The sequence below is a fragment of the Topomyia yanbarensis genome, chromosome 3, assembly GCF_030247195.1.
Source record: "Topomyia yanbarensis strain Yona2022 chromosome 3, ASM3024719v1, whole genome shotgun sequence".
NCBI classification, from domain to species: Eukaryota; Metazoa; Arthropoda; class Insecta; order Diptera; family Culicidae; genus Topomyia; species Topomyia yanbarensis.
Window position 1 is genome coordinate 312,898,509 of NC_080672.1, and position 24,819 is coordinate 312,923,327.

The window sequence follows — 24,819 nt, forward strand, 5'->3', positions numbered from 1 at the left end:
ATAAACTCCAATTGAAATATTTTTAATTTCGAGATCATTCTTCTTCATGTTCGAATTATTTTCAGTCGGCCTATGTCCACTACGAGGCCAAACACCGACGTCAGAGAGTTGTCTCCACCCGGTCAAACCATTCGGAATTTGATTCGGAATCCTGAATGGAGTCAGTATGGATTCAAATCAAATGCAACAACCGATTCTGAGTCGGAATCGGTTGTTGCATTTGATTTGGAATCCATAATGACTCCACTCAGAAATCCGAACCGGTTCCGAAATGAGTTTAACTGGGCACTATCTAGACTAGATATCGGCCCATCATCAACTCATGGACCGTAGACTAACGAATTTACTTCCCTTCCTATGAAAAGCGTGACCACAGATTTTTGATAGAATACTTCTAACGTTTAAATACAGTCATGATACGTTGGTTAGTCGCTTTTTAACTAGACCACTCTGAATGTCAAAATCTCGTGTCAAATTCACTTTGACAATCAAACTGACATTAATTAGAGAGGTGAGCTGATACATTTTCGGTCCAAATAACTAGTCAAATTCGTTCCATTGGACAGAGTGTGTGGCCCAACCAACGAATCACGACTATATAGGGGTCCCGTTTCAATGTTTTCGACCGGAATTTAACTAATGTTTTTGAACATGAATGCCAGTTGTTGAACATAATAAAAAATGATTTTTGCGCTATTTGAGTGAAAATGTGCACAACAGTTTTGTAACTAATTCTGTAGAATGTACAATTACTAAAATTAACAGAAATAATGGATTTTGTGAAAGCAGTAATTATCTGATCCATGATTGACCCGTACAATTCGACCAAACAACGAGCGTTGCTATGATGACTGCTACTTTCTCATCCAATTGAGTTCTTGTCGACCGGTCTTACGAACACTAATGCAGTTTCTTGGTTGAAAACAATCCCATTTGCTTTTGCCGTCTTGGTTTATTATTTTCCACCAACTAGTGATGTAGTATTTGTGTCATGTGACGTGTACGTACACGAGCCGTAGAAGTCTATTAACAGCGACACACGTATAAAAAGGGAACTTTAAAAAGATTGGTTAGTTTGCGTTCTGACGTTGTAGGTGTTGAAAAAGAATATTTCGCAGTGATATACGTACGAAATATTCTTTGTATATAAACAATTTGCCATTCACGGGACGGCAGTTGACATTAAGAACTGTCATACGGAACGTGCTATAAAAAGCTCTGAGATGTCATCTGACAGAACGTCATGTGACAAAAGCTTCAAGTGGGTAACTTGAGCTTTTGCATATGGACGCCGCGCATGGATGTGTTGTTTACTATAGGCAGAGGGTATGACAGGGTATGGCAGTCAATAAGGGACTGTGATAAACAGTGCATGAAATATCAATCGATATCGAACTATGTTAGCATTATATAACTTGACGAACAAGAATCAAATAAAGTTATCTCAAACCTACCTACAGAAATACTTCGTGTTTTCTTACGGTATTATCAACAGGTTATGGGCCCAGTAGTTAACTGGAACTAGCCACCTGGACTATTGTAAAATAGTTGTTTTGGAAGATACACGTTTCGGGTAGAAACGGCCGGCGAGAACCATTGTTCCGGTAGCAGCGGCATCCAGCGACGACCAGCGTTTCGGGCAGAAACGGCATCCGGCGAGGACCAGCGTTTCGGGTAGAAACGGCCAGCGAGAACCATCGTTTCGGACAGAAGCGACATCCGGCGAGGACCAGCGTTTCGGGAAGAAACGGCATCCAGCGAGCACCAGAGTTTCGGGAGCAAGCAGAGGATGGCGACCCAGCAGCAAGCTGGAGGATCTGCCGAGAGGATGGCAACCCAGCAGCAAGCTGGAGGATCTGCCGAGAGGGTTACTCTCGAGGACAGAAGAGGTGGTGGCTACGAGAGGGGAACTCTCGAGCGCACCGTGCCGACGACGGCATACTTAGGTAGCGTCAACCGCGAATCGATATTCGACGGTTCGGAGTTGCGGTTCCCAGCCTGGAAATGGCGAATGGAACATCATCTTATAAAGATGAAACTCCAGCACACGTTGCTACGAACGCCCGAAGAAGAGGACTTCTACGAACCAGTAGTAGGTGCCTCGGAAGAGCTAGAAACAGCCAGGAAGGCTAAGCTCAGAAAACGGCTTGATGACGACGTCGAAGCATTGGACGAGATTGTCATGATGGTCAACAATGATGTTTTGAATAAACTCATTGGGCTCAACTATGCGAAAGAAGCCATGGATACTCTGGTCAGAACGTACCAAAAGGGCGGTACAGCCGCTATGGTTAATATGCGGGACCGGTTGTATACCATCAAACAAAGACATCACGACAAATTGTCCATGATTTTTGATGAGTACGATCTGATTATTCGCGAGCTAGATCGTATGGGTTCAAAAATGACAGCATCGGAAAAAGTTCATGCTCTACTGATCTCCATGCCAGACAAGTACCGACACGTCAAAGGCGCTCTGATGGTACTGACGAATGAAGAACTGTGTGCCAAGCCGATCATGGAGATCAAACGAATGTTTATTGATGCTGAAGCTGGGGAAGAGAAGCAGACAGAAACGAAAAACGTTGCGCTGTCTTCAAAGTACAAGCCAAGGAGAGAGGTAACCCGATGCTTCGGTTGCAACGAAACTGGGCATTTTAAAAATAAATGCCCACTAATGAAAAAGTTTAACGCGAAGGAGAAAGATAAGTTCAAGAAGCAGCAAAAGATGGAGCCTAAAAAGAGCTTTGCAATGATGACCAAAGCGGATCGTGGTAGGAGAGTCAGATTCGTAATTGACTCAGGAGCAAGCGACCATATGGTTAATGACGAGAAGCTGCTGGAAGATGTCCAAGAATTAGAGAAGCCAATCACCATTTCGACGGCGAAAGCGGGCCAGAATTTACGGGCAACAAAAGTTGGAAAAATGCGATTAAAGAGTGTTGTGGGTAACAATACAATAAAAGAATTGAAATTGTACAACGTTCTTTTTACTCCGGGTCTTGAAGAAAATCTCCTTTCGGTTAGAAGGGTTAGCAAAAATGGTAAAAGGGTTACTTTTACGGATGAAGAGGTTATCTTTGAATTTGAAGATGAAGTAATTGCTTCAGGAATCTTCGTTGATGGTTTATTCCACCTTGATCTATTTCGGGAAGAAAAGTCGGCGGAAGATGGAACAAACTTAGCATTGTTCGGAAAGAAGGTGAGTTTGGAAACATGGCATAAAAGACTTGGCCATATCAGTGATACGAGTTTGGAGAAACTAATTAAGAAGGGAATGGTTGAGGGTATCAATCTAACTTCTGGAAATATTAGTGAAACAAATGTATGTGATGGTTATATGGCGGGGAAGCAGGCTGCATCCAAATTTAAACACTTGCAGCTGCCAAGATCAAAACGACCACTGGAACTCATACATTCGGATGTTTGTGGAAGCATGGAGCAGGAAACCTATGATGGCTATCGTTACTTTGTAACCTTTATAGATGATTATACGCACTTTCTCGTGGTTTACCTCATGAAACAGAAATCGGAGGTTTTCGAGAAATTTAAAGAATTCGAAGCAATGGCGACAGCATTCTTCGAAAGACGTATTTCAATGCTAAGGTGTGATAATGGAGGGGAATATACAAGTAACGAATTTCAAGCTCATTGCAAAAGAAATGGTGTTAGAATGACGTTCACTGTTCCATACACACCGCAGCAAAATGGTGTAAGTGAACGTATGAACAGATCTTTAATGGAAAAGGTCAGAACTTTGCTTTACGAAAGTGGATTAGCGAAAGATATGTGGGGAGAAGCATTATATGCAGCAACATATCTAATCAATAGATCTCCAACAAGTGGGATAGAAGAGGACAAAACTCCGTATGAAAAATGGTTCAAAAAGCGACCAAACTTGAATCATTTAAGAGTTTTTGGGTGTAAAGCATTTAAACAAATACCTAAAGAGAGGCGTCAGAAATTAGATTTCAAAACAAAACCTTTGATATTTGTGGGGTACGCAAATAATGGTTTTAGATTATGGAACAAGGATACGCGTTCAATAGAAATTGGCAGAAATGTAGTATTCAATGAATCTACCAGAGCCAATCAAGATATTGACCACACAAACATGGATTTCGTAGAATCATCTGGTCAAGATTTAATTAGATGTACACGCTTAAACCAAGGAGAACAGAACGAAGACGAGGATGCTGCTATACATCCTTCTGATGAAGAACAGCATGAAGAATGCACACTCGAAACAGAGCAAGATAATCTAGATTCACTTGAAGAATCAGTTGGCGAAACTGACTATGAAAGTACAAATGAAAATCCAACAGACGAAAGAGAGGACGTCGATGATGGTCAATCATTGCGTCGAAGCAAGAGGGAGAGAAAGATACCGGGTTGGTATTCCGATTATACAGCAAAAACAGCAATGATTTTCAACGAAGAGATTCCGCAAACTATTGAGCACTTGGACAGTGGTTAACTGTTTGCCAAAAGGAGTTAAACCAATTAACTCAAAATGGGTTTTCTCAATGAAAGAAGATGGAAGATATAAAGCACGATTAGTGGCAAAAGGGTGTTCACAGCGTCCTGGATTCGATTACTGTGAAACATTTGCACCAGTCGCCAAACTAGAGAGTGTTCGGTTAGCACTAGCCCTTGCTAACGAGCGTAAATTGTTAGTACATCAAATGGATGTCAAAACTGCATTTCTACATGGGAAGTTAGAAGAAGAAATATACATGAAACTTCCACCACACGTAAATGGGCAAAGACAAACTGTTCGTCTACACAAATGTTTGTATGGATTGAAACAGGCAAGCAGATCTTGGAATAAACATTTTGATGATGCAATGAAAACACTAGGTTTTGTCCCTCTCAAAAATGACAACTGCATCTATAAGTCAAAATCTAGAGGCATCATAGTAATACTATATGTAGACGACATTTTACTACTTGCCAAAAACATCGAAGCAATTACGTGGATTAAAAAGAAACTTGGAAGGTTATTCCAAATGAAAGACATGTTAGAGATTAAGCACTTCCTGGGAATGGAGATAAATCGTGATTTGGAAAGCCAGACTATTGAAATTTCTCAAACAATATACGTGGAGAAACTTCTTAGTAGATTTGGGATGGCTGATTGTAAACCAGTGGGGACACCATTGGATATCAACACGAAATGGTCAAAATCTGAGGCAAAAATCACTGAAGAGCCATACAGAGAACTGCTGGGATGCCTACAATATCTTTCACTAACTTCTAGACCTGATATTTGCTCTGCGGTAAACACCCTAAGCAAATATGCTAACTGCGCCACCGATTGGCACTGGTCAGGATTAAAACGAATATTGCGATATTTGAGGGGAACGAGCAATACAAAAATAATTTATTCATCAAATACCGAATATCCAGCTTTAGTAGGATTTGCCGATGCAGATTTTGCAAATGATCCTGATGATAGGAAATCAGTTTCAGGATACGCATTTCTACTATACGGTAATCTTATTTCGTGGTCAACGAAACGACAACCGACTGTAAGCTTATCAACAAGTGAAGCAGAACTGATAGCACTTTGCGCTGCTACGAAAGAAGGAGTGTGGTTAACACAACTTCTCAATGAATTGGATGTAAACATAACACCATTCATCATAATGGAAGATAGCATCCCATGTATCAACATAGCACAGGAGCCAAGATCACATCAACGGATGAAACACTTGGATATCAAATACCTTTTCATCCGGGATCTCATCAAAAATGGTAGAGTAAAACTACAGTTCATCCCAAGCGTCGATCAACCTGCAGATGCCTTCACTAAGGGGTTACCTAAAAATATACACAGAAAGTTATTCGGTGTATTGAATGTGCAAATTGTGGGGAAGTGTTGAAAAAGAATATTTCGCAGTGATATACGTACGAAATATTCTTTGTATATAAACAATTTGCCATTCACGGGACGGCAGTTGACATTAAGAACTGTCATACGGAACGTGCTATAAAAAGCTCTGAGATGTCATCTGACAGAACGTCATGTGACAAAAGCTTCAAGTGGGTAACTTGAGCTTTTGCATATGGACGCCGCGCATGGATGTGTTGTTTACTATAGGCAGAGGGTATGACAGGGTATGGCAGTCAATAAGGGACTGTGATAAACAGTGCATGAAATATCAATCGATATCGAACTATGTTAGCATTATATAACTTGACGAACAAGAATCAAATAAAGTTATCTCAAACCTACCTACAGAAATACTTCGTGTTTTCTTACGGTATTATCAACAGTAGGTGTAACCACAGAGAACAGACGTCCATCTTCAGCATTCCACTTGTGTAAAATTTCTAACGGTTTCGAAGGTAGTTGGGATATTCAAACCAGGTGCGCTACTGTCGTCATGTTTTTTTGTGGCTGAGTTCGACAGAATTGACAGCGGTTATTCCTCTACCCAGTAAAACTAGTCCGGAACCGGTTTAGACTTCCAGCATGAATTTCAGCTCAAATTCATCAACCGATAGAGTCGGAATCGGTTGTTTCTTTCAGCAAGATTCCATACTGAATCCAAGCAGGCTTTCGAACCGGTTCCGGAATGGATTTGACGGATAGTTGGGATAGGTTGGTGTGGCGGCGCTAGTGTTTATCATATAGTAATTCAAATGTTTACTCACATTTTTCAAATATTTTTGTTCGATCATGGATATCTGTTCTCTGTGGTGTAACAGTTGCTGCGTTTCATGTCAGTTTGCATTCTTCGGTGGTAATGAAATCTGTGCATTAAAACTGAAAACTGTGGAAATTTGTGCAGTATATTGAAAATCTGTGAAACACAGATTAATCTGTGCACCTGGTACTGGTGCTATATAATAGCATTAGTACCGCATAAACGGCCCAAGTATCCAATAAGCATTAAATTGTAGCCTAATAGCTGCTTTAGATCTACATATAGGGCAGTCTTAAGGAGCCGCTAAGCCATCTATTCTGATATAATGCCAGAAAAGGCGAAATATAGTGCTATTACTGTGCAGAGATTGACTGCACTAAGAAAAATTATATAGTAACACTTACCATATGAGGAGGTTAATTAGACTTTGCGAGTATAGTGGTTTTTAACCGACTATAGCATTAGCTCACCTTAACTATATCCATGCTCACTTTCACTATACTTGAGCTTTGTACCATAATAGTAATATTGAACATTCTATTGAAAGCATGACTATTGTGAGTGGAATGTTCAGTGTAACAATATGCGTAGTTATGTTGACCTAACGTTTTATCATAATAGTGTAATTGAACACTATGTTGTTAAAATGACCATTATAAGTGGGCTGCTTGGTATAACAATAAGCATAGTAATCCTAACCTGACCATAGTAATCCTGACCTGTTTGTAATAACTAAAACATTGGGACTTTGACATTTGTTGACTAGTAATTTTGAGAAAGGATATTGTTATTCTGAAAATGACGCCTGTTAATATAACTAAATGGATGGTAAGAGTGAATTAAAGCGTTCCGTATATTTTTTTTTATTAAAATAATAATTTACATAATAATCACAGCGGCAATTTACCAGCAGACAATAGATTGTGCCCAAATACCGCTCGACCGAGAATGGTGAGCCTGAAGCAAGACTGCAAAATCCTGCTGTGCTGATCGACGAATGATACGGTCCAAATACATTTTCTCCAAAATAGAATATGCAGGAAGATATGGACAGCGCTCATCTTTGAAAAGAGTAGCCAGCATGCGCGATTTTTGTTGACCAGCCGAAGCAAGAACGGTACATATTAATACTTGCTTTCACCCTCTTTCACAATAGATCGGTAGGACAGTTCATTGTAGCATTGGACAGCTTCGATAAACTTACGACGATCTAATCTAATAATCCTCGATAATTATCTTAAAAAAGCTCTTTTAGTCTCATTTTTCTGCAGTCACGCTAAAAAAATAGATCGAAAAATTTATGGTTTGAGAACGTTACAGTTCATTATCATATGAAATTTCAGTATTTACTCACCTGGTGCAATACTAATGAGTAAAGCAAACTCCTGGTACTGCATTCCGTTGCGACTTTCTGTTTCGTCATACTTTTAAGCCGATTCTTAGTGTAGAGACCTTTAAGGCTAGTGCTAACTCCTATTTGGTCACTAAGAATCCTTTCCGGCTGGGACTCGATTATGCGATGGTTTACAAGGCCTTACCGCAAAATTATAGTAATCGTAAAAAAATTGAAGTCTTCGAAGCACGCCCGTATGTTATGTATACGGTTTTTCACTGTAATGGCCGCGACATGTAGGAATACATTTGGGAACGCAAAAATTGACCAGTTTTATAGTTGATAATAATACAAAGTATAGTCAGCTGAAAAGCACTATACGCAAATGGTGCTTTCGACATGGGTCTCGTCCACATAAACGATGTATTTAGTTAATTTAACCATTGTGTTTTCATAACAACTATACATTAAGTCTTCGGGACTTATTAATACATTGTGCAGAGAACAATGACACAAAAAGTATTTATAACAATGACACTGGTTATATTTAAGATGCTCATATTTTCATTTTAACTTTATTTTAATAGTGATTCAGACTATTCCATTATCAGTTTTAAGATGACAAATATTGTTGGAGTGACCATGATCAAATTGTCATAAATACCAACATTATAGTTGAGCGGTAATCGATTTTTCTAGTATTGTTTACGATACAGAAGTTTAGTCTTACCGATCTCATGGTCATTCCTACTTTTTTGGCAAATAGTCAAAACAACCATAAAAGTCTGGTCATATATACTATAGATTTTTTCTCAGTGTGCCCGTTTTTGCGGTACTAATGCTATTATATAGCACCAGTGCACCAATGCCGTGCTATTAGAAAGCTTGAATTGGCTGCCATTTTCCGCAATGTATTGCGCACTTCCCACCAACCTGGACTCTGCACTTTCAAAGTGCGAGTGACCAAACTGCTACTGAAAACTGCGAGCTGTCAAAACAGGTATTTCAAGTGATAGAGATGGTACTTTCATAGACAGACCAGTCGAACTAACCAGTCTATGAGAAAAATTTAATGGAAGAAGAGTAAGTGCGCAGTGTGGTTAGAATCCAGTTTTTATTGCCACAAGCAACAAAGGATCCATATAAAGTTGTCATTTTTGGAGATTTCACAAAAACATGTGGCATCGCTGTTTGCCCGAATAGAAATGTACAGTATCGAAACCATGATTTTCACTGTGACAGTACAGTAATTTTACAACAATTTACAGCAAGTTCTAGTGATATGCTACAATACAAAAACGTTTCAACAATAAATTTCAATGTAAAATCGACTTTTACAGTGAAAAAGTGAGGGGTGGTTATGTGTCTTAACCAAAGAGAATAGGGAAAGAGACGAATAGTGTGAAGCCAAAAATACCTTATTGAGCAGACCAATCGTGCAATGTAAATAAACATTACTCATGCCTGAGTTGGAGGAGATAAGTATTGTACATCTATTAAAAAAGAAATTTCAATTTTCCTCAGAATTTGATTCAATCGTGATTGTGAGGTGCATTCTAGAGTATATGTATGAGTAAAAACAAGCATTAGAATTATTTCATCTCTTTGTTTCGAAATGCGCATCGTTTGATAAACAAATCCAACGATCGACATACGGTTTGTTTTCAAAATATAATAGGAGTCATTTAAAGTGCTGCCTGTGGAAGCGGTTGCCAAAATTCTAGTGTTGAAATCATCATAAAGGGAGTGTTGCCGTTTTGACTGATTTTCACTCTTCGTCTCTTTCCCTATTCTCTTTGGTCTTAACATTAAAAAAATCGATTTTTCTTCATTTTCTCGAAAACAACATTTAATGTGAATTTACTGCATCGGTTTTTTTTCCTGAACAGTTAGATTGATTGTTACATGAAATTTTGTTGTAAATCTACTGCGAGAACTCTGCGACGTACAATGTTGAAACAGTAATAACTATAATATTTCAAGAGTGCTGATTCAAATGGCCCTTAATGACAAATGTAAACAAACTGAGTTATTTGCAGCGCAGCATGTGATTACAACATAGCTAACGAATACCGAAAACCAGGATTCATTATACCCAGTATTTATCAAAATAACAAGCATTATATAAAAAGACTCAGTTTTCATGGTCATATTTTGAAATTTTGCACTTGAGACCTTGTAAATTGAAAGGACCTATGCGTGGAACATTTCAAAACCTCTGCAACTGTTCATAGGCGCCATGCAAAAACGACTCAAGATTCATTTCATTCTATGTTTTTCCCACTGCACATAGATACTTAGTAAAAACGTCCTAAGCATCAAAATAAAAGAAATTATTTGCTTCTGTTCATGCGATTTTCGAAGTTGCATTAAGAAAGTAAAATAAATTAAATGAAAATTGGAAAGCTTAGTAATTCTAAAGTGACATGTCATTCGTTGGCTTTAACCACTTCCAGCCAATGGTTTGTTAATATAAACTAGTTTCCCGAAATTTTTTTTCTGCAAGACTTCTGTTAAATCCAGTGCAACTATTTACAACAGTAATGAAGAACATTCGTATTCCGGTGCTCATTTTGTCGAAAACTTTGAAGAAATTCAATTTTCGTCGTAAGAGCTACTTTTGCTGAAAAAAGCCTTATGTGCAGCGTCGTATGATTCTTGGGCCCGAAAAAAGACCTATGTAAAAGGTCTTATAATTTTCAAAAGGACGCATCATTCTAAAACGCTTAAAAACTACATTAGCACTAAACATTTAATGTTTTTAGTATTATTTACTTAAAGAGCATAGTCCTTAGACTATATTGGCATAACTCTCGACAAACATATGATTACGGCCTAAAAGCCAACTGTCAAAATCCACTTTGAATGGAAATTCCAGACAAACCGTTACTAGCCGAACACAGTTCACAACAGTTTATGAAAGAGAAAACTTTTCTCTTTCATTTACTACCAACATCTGTGATTGGCGTGTAACGGTTTGTCCGGAATTTCTATTCAAAGTGGATTTTGACAGTTGGCTTTTAGGCCGTAATCATATGTTTGTCGAGAATTGTTCCATCAAAACACATATTTGTTTTCTAATAGGGATTTGATTTAGGTCCATGAAACTTCAGCCTCGTTTTTCTCAGTTCGAGCTTAATGTCACTTAGGACCTTTTGAATAAGTACTCTTGATTTATTGTTTTATGATTGTTTGTAGGGTAAATGCTATTGTAAAATTCTATTCGGGTGTAGATCCCCTCGGTTCTTTTTACTTCGATTTTTTTCATCCCGTATTTTTCTCAGTGTGCTGTGGGTCGGACGCCTCTGGACGCAAGCTAGGACGCAAGACGAACAAAATCAAAGAAAATGTCAAAACGTCACAAAATCACAAATGTGAAGAGGAAGAAAAAGCAGAAAAAATTGCATTCCGGTTTTGTCTACGTGTTTTTCGCTAACTATACTCCCAGGAAAGGAAAAATAAACATCCATTTAGTGCGGAAATCGTGGAATTAGTTGGGTTTTCAGTTTCCCAATATCGGTATTTGTGTGCATTGTTCCAATAAGCGAAAGACATGTTTTAATGACCAGCGGATAGATCTCGGTGTAGAAAAATCACTGCTTGCTGGAAAAGAGTACTATTGTCAAATAATGAAAACTTCACTATTCGTTGCGCTATTGACACTTTTGGTGTCCCTGGCAAGGGCGGACGAGCATAATCACAGCGTAAGCTGGCTCATAGTTTAACTTCTCTAGAATTGTTTCAAATAAACCATATTTTATTTCAGTATGAAGACCACGAAGAGGTGGTGCTGTGGATGAATACGGTGGGACCGTATCACAACCGACAAGAAACCTATGCATACTTCTCACTGCCGTTTTGCGTCGGAACCAAACAAGCAATCAGCCATTATCACGAAACGATGAGCGAAGCCCTGCAGGGAGTGGAGTTCGAATTCAGTGGATACGAAATCGACTTCAAGGGTGAGAGGAAGAGTTATTGTTTAGAACGGGGGTCGGAGCAACCTGTTTGTTCTATATCATTACTTATTAAGTTTTATTCGATTCTACATTCAGTATTAACAGGAAGTAGTTGCTGATGAAATTAAATCATATTTATTTCTTGACGTTTCTCACAGACGACATCGCACCGACCGAGATCTGTATGGTGGAGTTAACGGAGAAGAAGTACAAAGCGTTTGTGTACGCCGTTATGAACCAATACTGGTACCAGATGTATATTGACGATCTACCCATTTGGGGAGTGGTTGGAAAGGAAGACGATAAGAAGTACTACATCTACACGCACAAAAAGTTCGATATCAGCTACAACGGGAAGCAGATTGTGGACGTTACGCTGACACCAGAGAAAAAGGAATTGCTCAAAGTCGGTGCCAAGATTAAGTTCACCTACGAGGTCAACTGGAAGCCCAGCAACGTAAAATTCGAGGACCGATTCGACAAATATCTGGATCCGAACTTTTTTCAGCATCGCATCCATTGGTTCAGCATATTCAACAGTTTTATGATGGTTATTTTCCTGGTCGGATTGGTTTCGATGATTCTTATGCGCACGTTACGAAAGGATTACGCCAGATATAGCAAGGACGAGGAAGCTGACGATATGGTAAATTGGTCGGGACAAACGTTTCTTGCAGTGTTCTAATGTTTTGATTCAGGAACGTGATTTAGGCGACGAGTATGGATGGAAGCAGATTCATGGAGATGTGTTCAGGCCTGCCTCTAATGCAATGCTTTTCTCTGCGCTGATAGGCGCTGGATACCAACTAACCTCAGTTGTTCTATGCGTTATTACATTCGCTATTCTTGGCGAATTATATACAGAGTTCGTTAATTACATTAGACCAAGGTAATTCAGGTAATGATTTGTATTATTTTTACAGACGAGGATCGTTACTGTCAACGTCAATATTCGTGTACGCAGCGACGTCTCCTATCAATGGATACTTCGGTGGATCTTTGTATGCCCGGATGGGTGGTAAACTGTGGATCAAGCAAATGATGCTATCTGCTTTCATTATTCCGGCTTTGGTGTGTGGAACTGCGTTCTTCATCAATTTCATTGCAATTTACTATCACGCATCGCGTGCAATTCCATTCGGAACAATGGTAGGTGACATCCCAATCTATGAAAAATTCGAATTATTTATTCAGTAAAACTATTTTTCAGGTGGCAGTCACTTGCATTTGCATTTTCGTGATACTGCCGTTGACACTGATAGGAACTATCGTTGGTCGCAATCTTGACGGACAACCAGACTATCCGTGTCGGGTGAATGCTGTTCCTCGACCTATTCCGGAGAAGAAATGGTTCATGGAACCGGCTGTGATTATTCTGCTTGGTGGAGTCCTTCCATTTGGGTCGATCTTCATTGAAATGTAAACCATCGCAGCTTGCACTTTCGTGGTTTAAAGATTTAACTTCTACGATCAATCCACAGGTACTTCATCTTTACCTCTTTCTGGGCCTACAAAATCTACTACGTGTACGGGTTTATGCTGCTCGTGTTCCTAATTCTGATCATCGTTACCGTGTGCGTGACGATCGTTTGCACATATTTTCTGCTTAATGCCGAAGATTATCGATGGCAGTGGACCAGCTTCATGTCGGCGGCTTCTACGTCGATCTACGTTTACATCTACTCGTTCTACTATTTCTTCTTCAAAACAAAGTGAGTATCGGGTTTGGCGTGGGTTTTATTGAATAACATGGTTTGGAGCTATCGCGTTTGGTTTTTGGTTTTACCGGTTCGTTTTGTTTTTGTAGTTGAAAGGTTTTGAGGTGGACAAACGTAGACGTCATCCAAGTCAGAGAGCGTAATAAAACACTATAGCAGTTAATGTTCAAAGCTGAACACTTAACTGGCGAAGGTTTTTAGATACGCATAGCCAGGGATGTGAATTTTCATTTTCAAATGCAAACTTTCAGTTCAATCCACCTCAATCATGATTCAAATTCAAAGCCTCAATCATTCACTTTCAAGATGACGTGATTTTCAAGACAAAGACGTACGTCTTCATATCGAACTGATGCTTTTTCATTCACCAACTTACCTTTTATCCTTTTTGCCGTACACTTCAATAGCTACGCCAAAAGAGCTCTTGGGTGAGTCCGTGAATATCCTATTATATCCTTTATAGTCATTTTACATTGTTTCTTTAAACAGTTCCACACGTCACTGGACACATTTCCCTTCTTGTATTGTCCTTCTCACAAGCTTCGATGTACTATTTTTCCGATGTTGATCATTCCGAAAATCCGCGTTTTTCTGCGGCCTCTGTGAAATATGATCCATTGGATATCTCTTATGATAAGGTGCTCTTGATGAGTTCTTGTTAGTGTTAGTCCCTCAATCCGTTGGTGCATCGGTAGGGTAGCTGACCTGAATCAGCCAACAACGCATTCACCGGGGTGCTACGTAAGTAACTCATCGGATATCTTACGTACAAGGTCTGTAGAGTTTGCATTCTGTCTATATTCGCTGGTGCTGCATTTCCAAAGGCCGATGCCCAATATTCCATTCTGCACCTGATTATAACATTTCCCACCTTGATTAACGTTTCAGGGTTTGCTCTCCCTGATGTAGTCCCAGTAGCTTGAGTAGAGTCTACTTTTGTCTGTTAAATTCCGGATCGCTGCGGCCTTTTTCCGGGTCTCAGACTTCTATCCAATGTGTATCCAAGATATTTGCACGTATTCACAATTTCCAGTCGCTCTCCTCGAACGTTGACACGGAGATGGTCAATATATCAGGGGGATAAACAATTTATTGATGCGCTTATCCGATATCACACATTGACAGCTATGCTGCCTAGTCAGAGCCTAGCGCTGAACGGAGTACTAATTAATACACCACGATAAGGTTGTCCTGAACGTCTCCCCTCTTAATAAAGATGGTACGGACCAAATCTTTGAACAGCAGGCAGGACAGCCCATTGCCTTGTCTTAGTCCCCTGCGTGTTTCAAACGGACCCGAGAGGCCGCCCGAAATTTTGACACAACACCTTACACCATCCATCGTAGCCTTAATCAGTCTTGTCAGCTTCCCAGGAAAGCCGTTCTCGTCCATCATTTTCCTTAGCTCCACACGGTCCACCGTGTCATATGCGGCTTTAAAGTCGATGAACAGGTGATGTGTTGGGACCTGGTATTCACGGCATTTTTGGATGATTTGCCGTATGGGAAAGATTTGGTCGTTTGTTGATGTGCCGTTGATGAAACCGGCCTGATAACTCCCGACAAATCCACTTACCAGTGGTGATAGGCACCGGAACAGAATCTGGGATAGCACTTTGTAATCGGCATTTGTCACCGTGATCGCTCTGTAGTTTTCACAATCCAATTTGTCGCCTTTCTTGTATGTCGGGGTGATGACCCCTTCCTTCCACTCCTCCAGTAGTTGTTCCCTGTCCCAGATTCTTTCGATTATTCGGTGCATGCATTCCGTCAGTTTCTCTGGACCCACCTTAAAGAGTTCCGCTCCTAGACCATCCTTACTAGCTGCCTTGTTGTTCTTGAGCTGTTGAATAGCCTTGTTAACCTCATTCGTAGTGGGCGCCGGTACATCCCCGTCGGCTGCGACACTGACATAATCGTCCTCCTCGAACGCCCGATTGTTCGCCTGCGCACCATTCAGATGTTCATTGTAGTGCTGCCTCCACCTTTCGACCACCTCACGTTCGTCCGTCAAGATGCGACCTTCTTTGTCTCTACACATTTCGGCCTGCGGCACAAAACCGTTGCGAAAGTCATTCAGCTTCTTGAAGAACGCCCGCGTTTCCTGAGAGCGATACAGCATCTCCATCTGCTTTCTCTCAGACTCTTCCAGGCGGCGCTTTGTGTCCTGAAAAAGACGAGTCTGCTGTTTTCGCTTCCGTCGATATGACTCCACGTTCTGACGAGTGGCTTGAAGCAACATCGCTGCGCGTGCTGCATTCTTCTCGTCCAATATCTCTTGGTACTCGCGATCGAACCAATCATTCCGTCGACTCCTCTGTACGCCTGCTGTTCAATATAGCGCTGGAAGGTGTAATGCGAAGAGCGGGGTTTAACATGCGGGGCACGATTTTCACGAGGTCCGGACAGTTCGTGTGCTTCGCTGACGACATGGACATAATCGGTAAAAACAAGGAGACGGTAGCAGATCTGTATACCCGACTGAAGCACGAAGCAGCATGAGTAGGACTGAAGATAAATTTGTCTAAGACGAAGTACATGCTGGCTGGCGGAACCGATCGCTATAGGGGACGCTTGGGCAGTAGTATTACGATCGACGGCGACGAGTTCGAGATGGTTGACGAGTTCATCTATCTAGGCTCATTGGTGATTGCGGACAATAACACCAGCCGGGAGATCAGAAGACGTATTATCTCTGGAAGCCGTGTTTACTATGGGCTCCACAAAACTTTGAGATCCAGGAAGCTTCACCACCGCACGAAATGCACCATGAACAACACACTGATTAGACCGGTGATTCTCTACGGGCTCGAAACGTGGACAATACTCGAGGAGGATCTGCAAGCACTCGAAGTCTTCGAAAGAAGAGTGCTGAGAACGATTTTCGGTTGTGTGCAGGAGGATGGCATGTGGAGGAGAAGGATGAACCACGAATTTGCGCGACTCTATGGTGAGCCAAGTATCCGGAAAGTAGCTCAAGCTGGAAGGGTACGGTGGGCGGGGCATGTTGTGAGGATGCCGGACAACAACCCCACCAAGTTGGTTTTCACCTCCAACCCTGCAGGTACAAGACGGAGAGGAGCGCAGCGTTCCCGGTGGCTGGACCAAGTGGAGCAGAACCTGGCGAGTATCGGGTACCTGAGAGGTTGGAGACAAGCAGCAACTGACCGAGTGACGTGGCGGAATATTGTGGAACAGATAAAATCATAATATGATGAACAATCAGGAAATATAATATAAATATACGAACCAAACCTGTTCAGTGGTCTTAGGGTTTGTGAAGATAGATAGGTAGATTTACCACGGATTTGACTTCGATGGCGGATACGAATTCGGTTGATGTTGTTGATGTCGATGACATTGATTGGAAAGCCGAGGCTTCCTGCTGTGGTGTAGACGACGCAAGCGCCGGCGCTGAACCTAGCAAGGAATGCTCGGGACTGGAGACAGGCGATAATGTAGGCGATAACGCAGATCCGCTCGCAGTAAGGGACGGTGCTAGCGTGCCAGAAGGTTTATTTGGTAGATTACAGGCACCCAACAGGATGTCGAGCGGTAACGAATACTGACGAGAGGTGGCTTGATTGGCAGGTTGCTTTGGTATCGAGGCAACAACCAGGGGACTCCGGAATTGGTTAATGTGGGAACGCAGCATTTGGCAATCATCGACCCGAACGTTATACATTACGTCTCTGATTTTTTCGATGATTGTACCAGGACCCCACTTCCAACCGTTACGACCATAAAGCTTAGCGTAAACGGAATCGTTCCGACCGAAGAACCTCGGTTGTGTGTGGTCGTCAGATGGTGGCACTGGAGTTTGTACCGTTGGGGGACGTAGAAGCTCGCGACAGGTGCGTATTTTGCGACCTCGGATGGCAGAGTCCGGTTGGGTGTACTTCGGTACGTTAACAGGAATATGTTTAGCGCTTGCTGTATTGATCCTTTCCCTTCCCAAATTTTTGTAACAGCCCTTTTGAACGTGCCAACAAATCGTTCTGCTTGGCCATTTGATTGTGGATGAAACGGAGTAGTTGCGAGGTGTTCGATGCCGTTTGAGGCGCAGAAATCTGTGAATTCAGCGCTCGTGACTAGTGTAACAGGCATACCCAGCCGAGCAAACAACCCACCGAGAATATTGATGGTTGCCGCCGAGACGGGACGTTTGGATGATCCCGGGCCACTTGGAGAAGGAGTCGACGGCGATCAGGTAATATTCGCCTTCGATTGGAGCGCCATAATCCACGTGGACGCGCTGCCATGGAGCGGTCTGTTCGGGCCACGGCACCGGTGAAGAGTGAGGAGGTGACATGGTTACGGCCGCACAGTTTTGGTATGCCTTGACGAAGTTTACGATGTCAGTATCAAAACTGGGTCAATACACGTAGCTTCGAGCGAGTGCCTTCATACGCTGCATACCGGGATGGCCACAATGGAGCTGTTCGAGGCATCGCTTGCGGTTCAGCGGCGGAATGACGAGCCGTTCGGCAAACATGATGCACACATTTTCCACGAAGAATGATTCCTGTCTGGCTTGGAATAGCTGTATATCGGATTCCGAAAGTTTACATTGCGACCAACCGTGCTAAACGTGATGGTACACGCATAGCGGTAAGCTTGAAGCTAGTTGGTACCGCCACACTGTACTATCTTTGATTTTAGTACGATCTATGACGTTAGTACCTGTCATTGCAGCAATGGCTGCATCCTGAAGCAAAACGAAAACAGTGTAAAGGCCGCCATGTTCCTCTTGCATACATCTCAATATTTTGAATCAAATTTTCGACCTATATGTGCAATATTATCGCCCACGTTGCACACAAACCATACTATTTAAACAATTGCTTTGAAACCTAAAAAAAGCTTAAAAACTCTGGTGTCGCCAAAAGCAACGCGGTACTAGATTCATCGCAACGGCATGCTGACTAGCACTGACACTGAGTGCCGTAACTCTTCAGTTGTGGTGGGCAAAGCAGTACACAGCGCACTGCATAGTTTAAACATATCTGTCGGCTACTGCTATCGTCTTCGCTCCGACGTTCGACCAGAGAATGAGCTCGCCCGAGCAATACTGAAATTTTTTTACGTGTAGCTCAGAAATATTTCTTAGAACAGATTTCAATGGATAAACTTATAGATTTTTTATAGTATGGCATTAAAAATTTAAATAATGTATAATATAGTCAATATACCACAAATATGCACTCAGAAGGTAGCGCTTCAAAAATCCGGCACGACCGATTTATGTACCTAGCGCGCTACGCTTCTATGAATGACGTCATCCTCGACTATTTAAAGAACAGAATTGGTCGGACAAGCTCAGTTGCCTGTTGAACGACAGGCAGAGCAGAGCATTGCATGCGTGCTCCTTTATGAAACTTGAAAAATTCTAATTTTGAGTTGATACTGGGGGAAAACGACGGGAGAGAAGGGTGCACTTTCGACGAGGGGGATATTAACTGAGCTAGTCCATGGCTCCTTTGATCCATCACGATCTTGTTTCTTACTCGTTGCTGCTGTTGATCCTCGATTTGCACCTCCTGCTGCCGTTGTTGATTGCTGTCTTCTTTAGGCAGTTTTCTCTTGTTGAAGCACGACTGAACTAATGAACTTTGAAACTTATTTTATTTGAAAAATATTTACAATAGTTGTCTTAAAGCTACGTGTTGCCCGCGCGATTCATATATCGTCACGGGAAAAGTTGTCCCCTTTTGTCCTAACGTTTTTTCCTATTCTGCTATTTTACCGCGTAAATTTCATGTGGCTTTAGAAGGGCGAATTTCCTATTTGTTAACTTATATATTTGGCCCTGCCTCTTCAAGACTGACGAATCTGACCAAATTACGGATTCTTGCCTACAATCCTAATCCAGTCCCGTAAGGGTTCACAAGTATGTGGTTACATTTGTATCGATTTTATCACTATCCCAACCGCAGAGAAAGTGAGAAGGAAAAACCAAAGCTAGCTAGTCGGACTGCATATTGCATGCTTATGTAAATTAGGTGCGGGAGGATGGTAAATAGACAGAGTGATCCTTTTTCTGTGTTCTTTTCATTCCATTTTCGGTATTTTAAGATCAACTTCAACCTTCTCTACGCAATGCAGCGATGCATTTCTTACACAAGGCTGGCAATGAATAACAATCTCGTTTGTGAGGCAACACTGGGGTTTGAAAAGGCTACTTGTAATTTATTTTCTATGCCAAATGTCTTAAAAATGTATGAAACAACGGATCTTGTTTCTTCTCATAAAATATTGTTTTGGCAAATTTGCCTCTCTGGTACTTTCAATTTTTAAACTGAGATTTAAAAAAAATCAAAAATATTTTTGTTTTCGAATTGACACTAGAGGTGTGAGCCACACCGTCGCCGCCGATTTTAGGTAAAAATAGCCAGCGCGCCGGTGCCACGCCGGCGCTGACTGTTTTTCTGCAATCGGCGGCGCGGCGCACACCTCTATTGACACCAAATTTCGACATTTCATTGATTTTTCCTATTGATTTTTCCTATTCTTCAGTTTTCACTTTGTGTCTGGTTCTAGGTCAGTGCATAAATGAACTCACCTGAATTGACCCAAATGATCCTAAAATGAATGTAGAACATGATTCGTCGTTAAAGACTCCGAGCTTCCGTATCCGATCTTCTTTCGGATCAAATATAGTCCGCGAAGTAGTCTAATATTACGCAAGACGCAGAAATTTTCAGCTGTGCCAGATATCTCGAAAGATCGCTTAGAAAAGTTCAGAAATGTGATATTTTCTGTAAAGCAAACAAATTACGTTACTGGGGACAAGACTTTCATGAAGAACTAACGCGTTTACATGCCCACTCACAAAGTTGGGATCGATGGGGGTAGTTATCGATTCGAACTTGGTATGCGTTGATCTACTGAAGAACGGGATTATCTGTTTCAATGACCTCTTGCTCCAATGAGCGAAGATTTTGAGTGACAATTGCACTGGATGGGACAACTGCAACGTGTGGCTTTTCGCAGTTTGCGCAATGGGCTTCCTTATCACATCTACTTGAAGAGTTGTGTTCCTCAGCACAGTTCTGACATTTTAGTTTTGATCTAGGCACGTTTTTCTTATGACCAAGTTTCCAGCAGGCTGCGCATTACTTCACCAGGGAAGATGTAAAGCTGTGGTCTGAATTTGCATCCGAAAATTATTATTACTCTCGGTACTTTTCCTAAAACCGTAACTTTCAAATTCTCCATTTCTATGAGTTTGTTCCATTTGTCCTTTTTCTTCATCTGCTTCACCTTACAATTGTGGCATCAGCTCTGGTGTTTCTTCGGCTCTTCCTCTCCAAAGTTCAGTGGCACGTTTGGTACGAAGCATTTGGTTTCCTTGTGCGATGCTGACAAGAAAACTCGTAAGGTGAAGCTTTTCAGTTTAAACTTTTCAATATTTCGAAGTCACTTCCAGCTTCCAGCTCCAGCTTGAAGCGAAATTTTCCTATTTTCGTGATTTCTTTGTACCGTGTGAATCACGCCACATAAAGTAGCTTTCTCAATTCCACCGGATGTTTTGGCGATTCATTACTTTTGAAAAATTTCGGGGGGAAGCTTCAACGCTCAACCTCCCCCTCTCCTCTGGCAATGTGATGATGATGACCTCATTTCGTACGGTTTACAGACATACGATGAATGGCTTTGTGGTTATTTGTCTAATTGTCTTACATCACTCAACTTTTCTGTAAATGTTGTGGAATGTACTGCTAGAATTCTAAAAATCTGTCGGTGATTATATAAATATTGCACATCCAGTTAAATCGACCAAATCACACATTACCCATTTTCTAATAACATCATATCTTTATATTTTCTAATTTTAATTGCAGAATGTACGGCCTGTTCCAGACGGCGTTCTACTTCGGCTACATGGCGCTATTCTCCGGTGCCCTCGGTATCATTTGTGGCACGGTCGGCTACATCGGCACGAATATTTTCGTGCGGAAAATTTATTCCAATGTAAAAATTGACTAATTTTACGGCACCGATTGACTTTAAGACACCCGTGCGAACCGTGCTGAGCTGGCGCTTCTCGATTTACAGTGTTTATTCTTTTTTTTTTCGTTTCCCGTTGAAATTCCGACCCGACTATTTCATTAAACAATTATTAATTATATAAACCACAACCGTTGAAACAACTGATGATAACGCTACAAAGTAAGAAATCTTTATATGCAACTACCACAAACTACAAGTAATGCAAACTGTTTATCTAAGCAATGAAGTTCTGTGTTTTTAATGTTAAGTTGTGTAGGAGAGTTATAGCAGCGGAAATATATTCGTTCCGAAAATTTTGTGAACCATCAGAATTGTTTTTGAGAGAAGACTTATCCTGACGTGAGTGAATCCATTTGAACTGATGAGTGCCGATAGCCAGATTAGATGTATTAGACATAGATAACCGATGGATGACGCGCCACAACCGATCCCAATCATGAATTGTGAAAGTAATATTTAAAGATAGGGGGTGCAACAAGTGAATATATATAGTTGAATAATAGTACTCTCATCCAGCTTCTTCTGTATGTGCTCGCTACTGCAAAGGACAGTTTTTATTTAAGTAATAGAGAACGAGTAAACACAAAAAAAGAACTGAAGAATAATTTGTCTTTAATTGTAAAAATAAGATCGAGAAAATCCTTTTATTCTGTCATGGTTTAGTACTACATAACCAAAAATCTACTTTTATCTTCCTGGTGGTGCAGTTAGGTACTGGTAAAATATATTCCTGAGAATGCTCTCGACAACTTCGAACCTAATTCCCTAACATAATATTCTCGTAATACACAAAAGAAATTGTAAACACCATTCAAATCAGGTGTGTGAGTGAATCAACTGATGTATAAATGATTAAAATCCATATACTAATGGCGCAGTTCGGATGAAGAGCTTATTTCGACCCTATCAGGGAGGGTGCCCGTTATCATTGGATGTGATGCCAATGCACATCACACAATATGGGATAGCACAGATATAAATACCAGAGGTGAGTGCCTACTAGAATACCTTTCGTCAAATGATGTCAATGTATGTAACAAGGGACTTGTACTAGGGGCAGATCACTTGTGATGCATTTTTAAAAATCAGTGAAATTAAATGCATTTATTTCCATCAAAATAGAAATTCATAATGTATTTTGCGTTACGTGCAATGTTGTTTGCGTTGCGTATAAGACGTCAAAACCCTACAGAAAAACTAGCCCTACATTTAACAAAACGTCGAATAAAGTGGATCAGCGTAGGACGTTTGTTAAACAAACTTTTCTGCGGGGCAGTGCAAAGCTGATGCAAAAATGGAAATTAAATGCATTTTTTTCAATTTGATGCAAATTTGTTATACATTCTTAGAGTGATCTGCCCCTAGGAGTTGTACCTATATTTATGTACGCAGTTAGAAGCGAAGTACTGGACCTCACGCTATGCAGCGCTCAATTAACGGAAAAGATAAATAGTTGGCACGTTTCTGACGAACCTAGTCTGTTGGATCACAGACACATAATGTACGCTATAGGAGCCAATAAACTTACAGTGCAAAACCACGGGAATAAGGAAAACAAATTAATGTGTAGTTCGCTCATTCCTGGAACAGTCGAAAGGAGCGGTGAGTAAGATCCCATCTAGCAGATTTGGATAATGCGGCAAACGACCTACAAAAGATGATCATAGTTACCTATAATGATAGTTACCCTCTTGTAACGAGGTCTGCATGTCATGATGTTCCTTGCTTGAACGAAAATCTAGTAACAATTAGGAAGAAAGCCAAGCACCTGTTCAATAAAACGAAGATTACTGGTAACTAGTTAAAACACATGTCCGCTCTTGCCAAAGAAAACTCTGAGTCGAGAAAGGCTAACAAAGTATCAATGCGCGAGTTTTGTGAATACATCGGGAACTTTTCAGAGGCAGTTCGCCTTCAAAAAGCCTTATTAAAGGGTCAAACAAATGGCCCAAGGCAAGTGAAAAAAACCGATGGTTCTCTCCCAATTGACAACAGTGCAACATTGGATAGTCTAATGAACTCCACTTTCCGCCCAACAGATCATTATGAATTGGGCCAGGCAAAAAGGGTAGTGGTAACATCAATAGGGAATCGGATTCTTGCAATGCTCAAGAGTCGAGAGATCACAGTCACGTTGGGAGACACAAAAGCAACTATAACAGCCAATAAAGGCTGTCCCCAGGGAGGTGTACTATCACCTCTGCTCTGCTCACTAATAGTGGACGATCTTCTCAATGATCTGACTGAAATGGATTTCGATATTGTTGGATAAGCAGAAGACATTGTTCTAATTGGTCGGTGTTAAGTCATACCGGACTAAGTGACATTGTATTGATTTTGAGAAAAACGAGTTTCAAGTTTGAATCGCAGCATGCTTTACATTATATTTCGAAAACTGTGGAACTGTGAGATTGAAGAAACGGTAAAAATGCACCTTTTAATTGGAAACACTGAGAAAAGATATGTCCTCCAGCAGAAATCGAACCTGCGATCTCTTAGTCCCTAGTTGGGTGCGTTAACCACTCCGCCATCGAGGAACTGTAATGATGCTTGCTGCAGATTTAACGAAACTTCTTTTTTCGATTTTAACATTTCCAAGCATCAGTCTCCCCATGAACATCGACAAGTTTGCACGCGTGTACAAAATTTCGTGCACGCGTTAAACCTCAAACATGCTTTGCCTTTGTGTACAGGTTTGCATCGAACACCGAACCCAAGCGAACGATGTGCAAACTTAGGTTTAAACACCGTGTACGTACAACGTGTGCGTACATAAGAAAGGCATGCACAAAACAGAAGCGTCAACGCTAGTGATGATGAGTGAGAGAAAGAGAAAACTAGTGTCAAGATCCTGTGTGTACGAACACCGCGTACGTACATGGGGTTCGGATGTGCAGACGAACAGGTGCACGTGTTTTGCTACGCATTAGAAGTATATAGTTTTAAAAGGTGGCCGTACGGTTTATACCGAGGATTAGAAATGAATAAATTAATTAATGAAGCAATCGATGGAAAAGACTGGGTTAATGGGACACCATACCATGTATGTATGTATAAATTCGATCGTCATCGAGGGGTAGGTGCTATGTGGCTATTCAAACTCTATCGTTTTTCCTCATGAACAATGCACAGTGGTCCGAATTC

The 24,819-nt window shown here is 41.1% G+C and overlaps 1 protein-coding gene across 1 annotated transcript; it reads left to right on the forward strand.

Annotated features, from left to right (window-relative positions):
• Positions 1–11,349: 11,349 nt before the first annotated feature.
• Positions 11,350–22,280, forward strand: LOC131690431 (transmembrane 9 superfamily member 3). Its single transcript, XM_058976179.1, has 8 exons — positions 11,350–11,690; positions 11,753–11,948; positions 12,104–12,591; positions 12,644–12,810; positions 12,869–13,094; positions 13,156–13,364; positions 13,427–13,657; positions 21,507–22,280. The coding sequence occupies exons 1-8, from the start codon at positions 11,616–11,618 to the stop codon at positions 21,649–21,651; spliced, it is 1,737 nt and encodes a 578-aa protein (XP_058832162.1). The 5' UTR covers positions 11,350–11,615; the 3' UTR covers positions 21,652–22,280.
• The last annotated feature ends 2,539 nt before the right edge of the window (positions 22,281–24,819 follow it).

Excerpts from the sequence above, each read along its gene's own strand:
- LOC131690431 (XM_058976179.1), top strand. The coding sequence starts at position 11,616 with ATGAAAACTTCACTATTCGTTGCGCTATTGACACTTTTGGTGTCCCTG. Across the intron at positions 11,691-11,752 it reads CGGACGAGCATAATCACAGC|TATGAAGACCACGAAGAGGT; the intron begins GTAAGCTGGCTC and ends ATTTTATTTCAG. Across the intron at positions 13,095-13,155 it reads CAATTCCATTCGGAACAATG|GTGGCAGTCACTTGCATTTG; the intron begins GTAGGTGACATC and ends ACTATTTTTCAG.